Source organism: Bufo gargarizans, chromosome 8 (genome assembly GCF_014858855.1).
Source record: "Bufo gargarizans isolate SCDJY-AF-19 chromosome 8, ASM1485885v1, whole genome shotgun sequence".
NCBI lineage: Eukaryota > Metazoa > Chordata > Amphibia > Anura > Bufonidae > Bufo > Bufo gargarizans.
The window spans coordinates 169799539-169811627 of NC_058087.1; the positions used below are offsets into that span (position 1 = coordinate 169799539).

Consider the following 12089-nt stretch of genomic DNA (forward strand, 5'->3'; position numbering starts at 1 on the left):
ACCTCCACAGTGCCTGCCCCTTTAGCATTGACTACCCCTTTAACAGTGACTTTCACAGTGGCCGCCCCTTTAACAGGTACCTTCATAGCGCCCACCCCTTTAACAGTGACCTCCACATTTAGTACAGAATAACGGAGATCTCACCCACCTCAGCTCTCCATCCAGGGCTTGGATGACGGCGGCGAAGCTCCTGCTGGTCTGGTCCAGATACTTGTAGCAGGTCTGCAGGCTGTCGCTCATGGAGTCCTGTCGGGGCAGAGTAACAGAGTGAGGTTTGCACACGTCTAGGTTCTGGGGGATAAAGCACTTGAGCACGTTGCGGCCCTCCTTCAGCCCCTGCTCCTGCAGCTTGGTGACAGTCAGTAGTGAGCACTGACTGCCAGGCTTCTGCACAGGGTCCAGGCACAGAGTCCTCTTGAGCAGGCAGAAGGCCATCTTGCAGTTTACACTAGTGGTGTCACTGTGTACATACATTACTTATCCTGTGCTGATCCGGAGTTACATCTTGAATTATACTCCAGAGCTGCACTTACTATTCTGCTGGTGAGAGTGACTTCCCCAATAGAATAGTGAGTGAACCTCTGGAGCGCAATAGAAATAGTAAGTTAGAGAGCTATTTTTTTTAAGTAAAATATTCCAATTTTACATTAAAAAATAAAAAATAAAAAAATAAATCCTAATGAGGTGAATGGTCATAGGTATAACAGCCTTCCAGAAACAAGCAAGTAAACTGAATTTATTAAATTCCCATTAGAAAATAATGAACTGTACCATTCAGATTTATCCTAATACCGTATTTGCTGTACAGTGTTATAATCATGGGATCTTTGCTGTGTGCACAGTCACATGCAGAGTCCTGGATTCCCTGTCCTCATCTTAGATCACATGCTAGCTAAAATAAACGTAAACAAGTGCAGCATCATCAGGCGCACAACTTAGGGTTTCTTAAAGTACATATTTGTCGTGACGCCAGTTGCAGTGAATCAACAAGGGCACAGGGCCCCTTTTAATGACACTGGATGGTACCCAGGTGTAGGAATGCCAGAGTTCGGTAGGGTAGCCTAAATGTCCCTTAAGGTGTTGTGCACGTGTCACGATGCTCTTACCTGGATACTCTGGAATCCCAGGCATGGCCTTCCAAAGCGCAGAAAAAGGGGGTAGTAGTAGGGGGATGAAGAATAAATAGAGTCCAGACCATGTGATGAGGTTGATAACAGCTTTACTTGAATAAACTTTTCTCCAAACGATTTACAGGCTTTGTCTTGGTTTCCAGCAGGCTTTGGCATTACCTGTGGCAGGAAAACTCCTCTGCTACATCAGTCGCTCTCTGCCTCTGCTGTGCTAAGATAGCTGTATCACTTAGCTTTAGCTATCGGCTGTACTTTGCTCTTTACTCTGGTCTGTCTCTAGCTTTGTCCAGAGAACACTTTACTCCTGGTCTCTGAGGCTTTCAGCTTTGGCCTCCTTATCCAGCCAAGTTGAAGGTGCTCAAGCTGGCCCAGACAGGGCTCGTCGAAGCTGTACCTTCCCCTAGCAGGGGGTAAGCTGAACTGAACCTAAACTCCTCCCTTCCGGCAGCAAGTGGGGCAACGCCCACCACACCACAGAGGGGGGTGTTAGAATGGAAGGAAAGGTTCCACTCTATGCAAGTCTACTTTCACGCTCGCGTTTGGCTTTCCGTTTGTGAGATCCGTTCAGGGCTCTCACAAGCAGTCCAAAGCGGATCAGTTTTGCCCTAATGCATTCTGAATGGAACAGGATCTGCTCACAATGCATCAGTTTGACTCCGTTCCATCTCCATTCTGCTTTGGTGTCAGTCTGACGAAACTGAGCCAAACGGATCCGTCCTGACTGACACAATGTAAGTCAATGGGGACGGATCCATTTTCTCTGACGATGGGAGGCGGATACGTCTCACATTGACTTTCAATGGAGTTCATGACGGATCCGTCTTGGCTACGTTACAGATAATACAAACTGATCCATTCATGATGGATGCATGCAGTTGTATTATTGTAATGGATCCATTTTTTGCAGATCATGACGGGGCCGCCTAAAACGTGAGTGTGAAAGTAGCCTAAGATATCTCTGCCTTTGATGCTGCCACCTGCTGGTGAACCAGGCATAACACACTTCAGTTACCTAAAAAGAAATATAAATACACACTTTGCAAGTCCTGGAAATTAATACATTGGATAACGTTAGGTTAACCATAGGAGATAGCAGCAAGCAGTGTTCCCTCTAAGCCTTGGCAGCTGCTGAGCGTGGTCAGGTAAGAGCTGGGCACAGCGCCAAAGGTGGGAAATAGGAAAACCTAAGATAATTATCACATTAAAGAACATACAGTGTAACCCCTGCACCATCCCGTATAATACATTATAATCCATGCATCATGCTGTACAGAATAAGTTATAATTAGGGTTGAGCAAACCCAAACTGTAAAGTTCGGGTTCGTACTGAACTTTAGGGTTTCTTGTACCCGGACATTTTTTCATAAAAGTTCGGTGATTTAATGGAGCTTGTTGAAAGGCTGCAGGGCAGCCAATCAACAAGCGTTCAACTACTGTGCTCTTAGAAGCCATCACAGCCATGCCTATTAATGGCTGTGATTGGCCGGTGCAGCATGTGACCCAGCCTCTATATAAGCTGGAGTCACGTAGCGCCGCACGTCACTCTGCTCTTACTAGTTGTAGGGATAGGATGCTGCTGCTGTGAGGGATAGATTAGGAAAGACTCTGATATCTGCACTTGGTGTGAAGTCAGCGATCTACTGAGTTTTTTTGTTTTTGGGGTGCAATGCAAAATTTTTGTGCCCTGCTCTAAGCCCAGCGAGACTGAAAAAAAAAAAAAAAAAAGTTTTAATCCGTCTATTAGGTGGGCATCGGCGGCCATTTTGTGCAACAACACTGCATATGTACCAGGGACAATCATTTAATCCTGTTCTTGCAGTTCAGTGGCCGACATATACTCATTTTTAAAGTGCACCTGCACTGCATATGGGGAAGGGAAAATACCGTCTGAGTTCAGGGATCCAGGGGGTGACATATCGCCATTTTTTTCTGTAAGTACCCCTGTGCTGCATTTCTGAGAGTGAAATATAATCAGTTAAATCCATCTGTCCCATTGTGGGGTGACATATTAAATTTTTTTGTTGTAAAGTACTTCTAAGGCCTGGACATGTGACAGGCAGGCACATAAATTCAGCAAATCCAGCTGTTCCATTGTAGGGGTGACATATCCACTATTTTATAATTAAAAAAACAAAACTGTACTTAATTTGTGAAATTTAAATATAATCTCAGTTAAATCTGTTTCATTTATGGTTAAAGAAACCCTTTTTGGGGGCAATAAAGTACTTTTTGCCATGTGCTGCATTTCTGGTAGTTAAAGAAATACAGTTAAATCCATCTATTTCATTGTGTATAAGAGAAAAAAAAATTGTGGCAATAAACTACTGTATTTTTTGCCCTATAAGACGCACCTAGGTTTTATAGGGCGAAAATAGGAAAAAATATTTATAGGAGAAAATTTTGAACAAAAAGGTGTGTTAAAATTTTTAATAAAATAATATACCAATATTTTAATATTAATAAGGGGGTCACTTTATTGGGGGATTGAATTTATTAGGAGGGGTCATTAGGGTTACCTTAGAGAATCTCTGTCAGGGCACAGCTCTGCTCAGCCATGAGCACGTAGTCAGGAGCAGGCAGTGTGAGGACTGAGAGGTGGAGCAGGAATGTGTGACAGAAAAGTCTGCCCTGCCCCTCGTCTGCCTGCTCCTGAACTTCATAGCAAGGCTTCGGGCCGGCGGTCTTGACCACACAGCACTTGCTGAGGCCGGCCAGTCCCTTCCACAGAGGCAACCATCCCTTGCATCACAGCGGCGCCCGGTACCTGCCATTGAATACCCGCAGCGCATCCAGCTCCTTCGGCAATCACCAAGCACCAGCAGCGCGGCTGGCTCTTTGATCATCACAGAACGGAAGGTACACTACTGTAATGCCGGACATGTTTTTTCCCCCATATATTCACCCCATAAGATGCTCTAACAGCTCCATTTTGGGGTGGGGGTGGGGGGAATGTGCGTCTTATAGGGCGAAAAATACGGTACCTTTGCTGCCTGCAAACTGGGCAATAAGTTTAAAAAACTCGTCTGTTCCATTGTTGGGTGACATTAACCAATTTTTCCCCTTTAAAAAAAAACCTGCTCTGCCTAGGTGACAGGGACCTAAATTACTAAAATTCATCTGTTCCATTGTTGGGTGACATCAACCCAGCAAACCCTGCTCTGTATTGTTCAGAAGGAACTTAATTTAGTAAAAACGTCTGTTACTTCGGTAAGTGACCGCAAATAATTAGGAGAGCGTCAAACAAGGGACGTGGCCCTGTCGTTGGGCTGCTGGTGGAGCTCCTGTTGCAGGGAGAGGACTTGGTCGATCTGTGCCAGCAACACGGCCAAGTGAAACACCTTCCTCAGGTGCGAGTAGGCGACAGAACCTTCAGCGTTATTTGGTAGGGCCGAATGCGGCTCTACGAACGGGGAGGCCAGAACAAGTACAGTCGATAGTAGATTTGGTAGCCGACAGTGCCTCCAGTTCCTTCACATTGTCGCCCACCCTGTCCCCTGCTGAAAGATCAGAGTTAGAACCTGCAGCCCATGGCCATCAGTCTTTCACCTCATCCCCTTGCAAATCAGCAAAGCAGTGTGAGCTGCAAGTCATGCAGCAATCTTCTGCTTTTTGATGACTCTGCTGGCAGAGTTTTCCATGGCCATCCACATAGCCCTGCCCCAGAAGTGGAAGAGATTGAGTGCACCAATGCCCAACCACTTATGTTTCAGGATGAGAACATGGGAGGACCACCGCAGCACGTCTCGGATGATGACAAAACACAGGTGCCAACTGCTGCGGCTTTCTGCAGACCGACAAGGAGGGCAGGGGTGAAGAGTGAGTGGAAGATGATGTGAAGGACGATGAGGTCCTCGACCCCACATGGAATCAAGGTCATGCGAGTGACCTGTGTAGTTAGGAGGAAGAGGCGGTGGTCGCACAGAGCCACTAGTACAGCAGAAGAGGGAGCAGGGTGCAAAAGCGGAGCGGCCATCCTCTAGACAGTACGCCTCCTACTTCCCACCGCAGCAGGGCACCGAGCACACCAAAGCCAGCTCCAAGGAGTTCCCTGGCGTGGCAGTTCTTTAGACAATGTGCTGACGACAAGACACGAGTGGTTTGCACGCTGTGCAATCAGAGCCTGAAGCGAGGCATAAGCGTTCTAAACCTGAGCACAACCTGCATGACCAGGCACCTGCATGCAAAGCATGAACTGCAGTGGATAGACACCTCAAAAACCAAGAAAGGTCTCTGGCTCCTCCTGCTTCCTTTTCTGCCTCTTCATCCCCCTCTGGAGTGACAGTGCCACCTGCCACCCCACAAACAGAGGATGTGGCAGCAACGCCACCACCTGGGTCACCAAGCATCTCCCAAACACTGAAGTGAAAGAGGAAGTACCCCCCTACCCACCCGCGAATGCCAGCATTTCCAAATTCCTGGCCTTTGAAATGCTATCATTCCGTCTGGTGGACACAGACAGTTTTAAGAATCTGATGGCGGTGGCTGTCCCACAGTACGCTGTGCCCAGCCGCCACTACTTTTACAGGTGAGCCATCCCTTCCCTGCACAACCAAGTGGGGGGACAAAATCAGGTGTGCACTGCGCAACGCCATCTGTGGCAAGGTCCACATAACTACGGATACGTGGACCAGTAAGCACGGTCAGGGACGTTATATCTCCCTAACAGCACACTGGGTAAATGCAGTGGCGGCTGGGCCTGAGGCGGATAGCAGTTTGGAGCATGTCCTTCCACCACCGAGGATTGCAGGACATTTCTCTTTGCCTCCTCCTACTCTGCTTCCTCATCCTCTACTGCCTCCTCATCCGGTCAGCGTAACACCTTCACCACCAACTTCAGCACAGCCAGGGGTAAACGACAGCAGGCAATTTTGAAACGTATCTGTTTGGGAGACAAACCTCACACCGCGCAGGAGCTGTAGACGGGCCTTGAACAAAAGACCAATTAGTGGTTGGTGCCAGTCAGCCTCAAGCCCGGTCTGGTGGTGTGCGATAATGGGCAAAATCTCGTAGCAGCTCTGGGCCCAGCCGTTTTGACGCACATCCCTTGCCTGGTGTATGTGCTGAATTTGGTGGTGCAGAAATTCCTGAAAAATTACCCCAATATGTCAGAGCTGATGCAGAAAGTGCGGGCCGTCTGTGCGCTTTCTGTGTTCTCACCCTGCCGCTGCATCGTTAATAAAATAAGAAAATCACAATGAAATATCCTATTTCGCCGGCCTCTCCTATCAGTGCAAGAGGACATCGGGGGAAATAAATCTATATGAAGAGGCGCCTAAGTGTCAAAAATCTCATCCTCTCAGCTCGAAGATAGTCACTGAAAAAAAAATGTCTTGAATCCAAAAATAAGATGATTTAATCGCTAAAAAACACCGACTGTGGCCCAGCCGTATGGTGATCGTGGACCCATTCACTTGACTGGGTCCGCAATCCCTCTGTTCCGCAAAAAGATAGAGTATGTGCTAGGGATCGACCGATATTGATTTTTTTAGGGCCGATACCGATAATTTGTTAACTTTCAGGCAGATAGCCGATAATTTATACCGATATTCTGGGAAATTTTTATTTTTGAAAAAAAATGAAAATTCCCACAAATCTGCTGAAAATGAATGTTTATTGTTAATGTGTATTTTTTATTTTTTTTGTAAATCTTTCTTTTTCATTTATATTTAATATTGGTGTTTTTTTTGTTTTTTTTTTTACTTTTAGTCCCCTTAGGGACTAGAACCCTTGTCCTATTCACCCTGATAGATCTCTATCAGGGTGAATAGGAGCTCACACTGTCCCTGCTGCTCTGTGCTTTGTGCACACAGCAGCATGGAGCTTATCATGGCAGCCAGGGCTTCAATAGCGTCCTGGCTGCAATGGTAACCGATCGGAGCCCCAGCATTACACTGCTGGGGCTCCGATCGGAGGAGCAAGGGAGAGGGGATCCTGTGGAGGGGCGCACTGCGACTGGGGTGGGGGGGCCCTATGCGCCACCACTGGAGGGGGGCGCACTGCGCCACCAATGTCTGATACTGGGGGCTTGGGGGGGGGGCGCACTGCGCCACCAATGAAGCTTAATCTCACATTTATTCATATACAAGAGGCGGGAGCTGGCTGCAGGATCACATAGCCGGCTCCCGACCTCTATGAGCAGTAGCTGCGATCCGCGGCACCTGAGGAGTTAACTACCGCAGATCGCAGCTACAGCTCATAGAGGCCGGGAGCCGGCTATGTGATCCTGCAGCTCCCGCCTCCTGTATATGAATGAATGATAGATTAATCTTCATTGGTGGAGCAGTGGCCATAGCTCCTCCCCTCCTCCTGTGTCCTGTCCTTACATTGGCGGCAGCGGCAGGAGCAGCACAGGGGGAGGAGACACTGCTTCCTTCTCCCCTGTGCTGCTGAGGGAACACGGAGAGCGCCGTCAGCAGCGCGATCTGTGTTCCCCATACACTATCGGAATATCGGCAAAATAGATGCCGATACCGATAGTGTTCAAAATCCTGAATATCGGCCGAAAATATCGGTAAATCCGATAATCGGTCGATCCCTAGTATGTGCTATCTTTTTGTGGTGCGGAGGCACAGAACGAAATCCCCAGAAAGCAGTCTGTAGTGCTTCCATAGTATTCCGTATCTCCGGACCTATTGAAGTGAATGGGTTCGCATCTGTGATGCGGAATGCACACAGAACAGTGCCAGTGTATTGTGGATCCGCAAATGCGGTCCGCAATACGGCAACGGGCAGCACACGTACATGTGAACGAGCCCTTAGACTGGGATCCCTCAAGGAGGCTAGGGAGAATTTAACATCTTTGTGGATCAAAGATTTAAATTATTCCATGATAGTTGCTCTTCTTTAATAAGGTTAGAAATGCAAACTTTGCATAATTTCTTTTTGTAATTTTCCCCCAATTTTGTTTGCAGAAGTTGCACACTTGACGGATTTAGGCTTAGTTCTGGTCTCTTTAACCCCCTATTAAGAGAACACACAGAAATTATTAAATTGTCTGATTTTATATTTCTCAGACTGGATTTGTAAATTATTTTACATGCCTTACAAATTACAGTCCTCAACATTGAAACTGAAACACAAAAGGAAAAGTCATGAAATTATGGAAATCACAGGATCAATAGACATGGCTAATGATATGTAAATGATCAAAAAATAAAATGGTAACAAAAAATTCAAAACATCTCGATTTATTCAGTATGGAGAAAGCGCTCCACACGCAGAAATACACACACTTACACGCCTTGGCATACCATCATTGAGGTTATTAATGGATGTCTGAGGAAGGCTCTGCCACGCTGAGTGCACAAATCAAGATCTGCTGCTGCCAGCTCCCTTAGCAATTGCCAATCAATGACATCCTATAGACCAGTGTTCTTCAATTCCAGTCCTCAGGATCAAGTTTTTGGAATTTCCTTAGTATTGAGCAAGTGATATAATTAGTGTTAATGCATCAATCAGGACTTCCCACAGGTATTTATTCTGTGGGGTATTCTCAAATCATGACCGGAAGGTGGGCCCCGAGGACTGGAGTTGATGAACACTGCTGGTCTTGATGCAGGGCATGGTAACACAAGCTGCTCACAGTAGCACAAGCAACATGTAGCCATCAAGAGACGTTTTCCGAGACTTAAATACTAAATGACCTATCCTCTGCATAGGTTATCAGAAACTGATTGTGGTGGTCCGAGGACCCCTGCCGATGTTTGAGAAGGCACCGGCACTCAAAGTAGTGCCCTTCTCTCAGCTTTGCCTCAGTCATGTGACGTCACGTTAATCGCTCACGCGGCCTAGGCGCAGCTAAGCCCTATAGAAGAGAATGGGGCTGAGCGAGATACCAAGCACGGCCACTATACTGTGTACGGCGCTGTGCTTGGGGAGCAGGGAGAAGACAGCGGTGCTCACAAGAGCTGATCGGGCAGGGGTCTTGGGTGTCGTACCCCCACCGATAAGATATTGAAGACCTATCTAGAGAATAGGTCATCAGCATTTAAGTCTTGGAAAACTCTTTTAATCCTAATAGGCAGGTACAGTTGATGCAGACTAATTGGAGGGGTGAAGAGGAGAGTCCTTATGGCTGATTGAAACGAATGGCAGTTCCAATGTATTACATGATAAGTGGCCCACCACGCCACTATGATGTAGGAGCCCTACCCTATATGTAGTGGGCATGCTTTATTAGATACTTAATGGTGTAGGAATGGCATGGCACTCTTGTCTACTCTGTCTTAGGTGCTAGTTGTTATGGCTTCCCAGCCCAATATAAGTAGTAGATATAAACAGCACTCCGATGGTATGCAGAATTCAATCTTTAGTCATAAGGCAACTTCACATTCAAGTGAGGTTTCAGTCAAACATGACCTTTTTCGAGCAAGTTGCCAGAGAAGTAAATGGGAGAAAGTACATGCAGAAAATAGAGCTCAGGAATGGTGCCCTCACACAGTACAATGACCCCACAGTGGCCCCCTCACACACCCATCATTGCTGGAGCGCAGGGGAGCCAGCAGTCCTTTCATTCACTAACCGCAGCTCATCTCCCTGCGCGCTCTCCCCTTCGGCCCGTTGCAGCAGTGAGACACACATCATGACGGCATCGCTGGGCCGGGAGGAGAGAAGGCGCTGCGGTTAGTGAAAGGACCACCGGCTCCCCTGCACTCCAGCAATGAGCGCTGCCATCTGTATTGATGGTAGTGTCATAGCAGCCCCCTGAGAGCTGGACCGCCCCCCCTTGGCACACCACAGTGCAGTGGGCCCCTGCACTTGCCCGAATATACCAGGTGCTGACTCTGGCCCCGAGCCATTATCCTGCTTCCCCTGATGACACTGCCTCAGCAGTGAAACATGTCCGGTGGATGGTAGCACTGATTTCTGCTCATTTTAGCTAGCATGTGATATAAGATAGAGACAAGGGATCTGTCAGAAATATTGGGCAGAAAGAAATCTGTTAAAGGCCTATACATATTAATTCACAGATTGGTATCCGGGCATTATGGTAGCCATTTTGTCTGCTTGATAGAAGGTCAAGGAGAGTTTTTGCTGTTTGGACAAAAACTTAGAAGAATCAGGAATAAACAAACAATTCTCATATTGTAAATTGTGGGGGACCCAGACCGGTACCATAAAGATAGTTCAGGCCTCTACAAAAGATAATGAACCAGGAATGGAATGTTCTAATGAATTCCCCCCCCCCCCCCCCAAATCAATAGAAAAGGGGTTTATTTAAAAAGTTGCCTGATGTAACTTTACTATTCATTGTAGTGATAATAGTGGCAATAATGGTATTATATGCAACATCTATATGCTTATTTCTTTAATTAATTGGAGGTAAAATATAAAACCTGTACTATCATATCCAAACTATATTCATTATATATTGTTTAAGTATATACCCATTGAAATGTATTAGTATGTATTTTATTTATTTTTTATTAAATATATAGAATAAGGTGGGATATACCAATGTGTAAAAAGTTAATGTTTGGAACTAATTACCTAATCTGGAGAAAGAAGATTAAGTGCTTTGGTAGATGGTATTAAAGTAGTATATCTAAAAGCAGACTATATGTCTGACAGTCAGTATCCATTAACAACCTTTGACCTAAGCTCTGGACAAAGCTCTAAATATGGGGAAAAAGGATATCATTCTACTAGATTGTGACGATCCCTACTCTCGGGTCACGTCACGGGGATGAATTATACTAGTGAGCTCATCAATTTACCACAAATTCCCACCCACCTATTCTAGAGGATGGAATTATGCTAACTTACTCTCCCAGATTCTAACACGCCAATATGTTCTATCGCAATTGCTGCCACCACCTATACTATAAGGCAATAGGGGCCTATACTCACATATTCTCTCAACCTCAAATTAACACACGTTATCTATATAGGACCTAAAATCCTCTGAAACACTACCGGTAACGTTATTCCCTTCAAAAGAGCAAGTTCTATAAGACAACAAGGAAGGAACTTATAAATTTTTAGATTTAATACACAATAGTGCATTGCAATAAAAAAATAAAAAAAAATTCAAATAGAAGATAAAAACCCAAATATACATACAATAACAATGCAGTAAACAATAAAATAAAAAAGGGATAAAATACAGAATACTGGCTTACTGAGATGCAGCAGTAATATTCTGGCTGTGGGGACAGCTGAGGATACGGGTAGTCACGCCAAACAATGTGGATCCCCAAAATGTCTGACAATTAACTGTTCCCAACCATCCATTTTTATCCCGCCCCCCTCAGCAGAGGGGTGGGCTGTGATGGAACCTCCCTCCTTTTGGTCCGGCCTTCTGGAACATCTGATATTATTCAGGTTTTTGCCCCACATTCCTAAACTTCTGACCGATGTGGCAATATGAATCACTGCAATTTCTCGCCATATGACAGGGACTGCAGGTACAGGTAAGATCCCATAATCTGAGTCGCCCCGTCCCGGCCATACAGACACCAAATATGATCGGTTATGATTTCCAGAAGGCCAGATCCTGAATACCGAGAAATGCCTCATGTCCAGAATGGTGTGTCCAGACTCTCCCCGAAGCCCATGTCAGGCTGAACAGAATTACTAGGGTTCTGAGGAAGTTGGTGTTATGAGGTCAGAGTTTTGGCTTCTGATATCATTTCATCCACCTACTGAATGGCTTAGACCACCTGCTGGGTTAGCAGCCACCATGTCTGGAGTTGCCCTGCATTCTTAGTGGCCCCTTCCAGGTCTTCATTAGTATGCCCATATGGCTTGTAAGTAGCAGGCCAGTGCTAAGTTGAGTTTCCTCTGAGAATGCGGAGTGTCTCACCTTTTTGCAGACTAGTTGGCACAATTTGCATAAGTCCTTAATAGATCAAAAACACTGACATACAATCAGCTATTGATAATGCAAGTTTAGGAAAATCTAAAATCTGTCTATCTACCTCAGATTTCATTATACAGATCTTTAGAAAATATTAGAAT

At 45.9% G+C, this 12089-nt stretch overlaps 1 protein-coding gene across 1 annotated transcript in view; it reads right to left on the bottom strand.

The window, feature by feature from the left end:
• The window catches only part of LOC122944548 (squalene synthase-like), a 68352-nt gene that overhangs the window by 40331 nt on the left and 15932 nt on the right, over positions 1-12089 (bottom strand). Inside the window, exon 2 of the mRNA XM_044302948.1 lies at positions 149-246. Within this exon, the coding sequence (XP_044158883.1) occupies positions 149-246 (98 nt within the window). The remainder of the gene's footprint in view (positions 1-148; positions 247-12089) is intronic.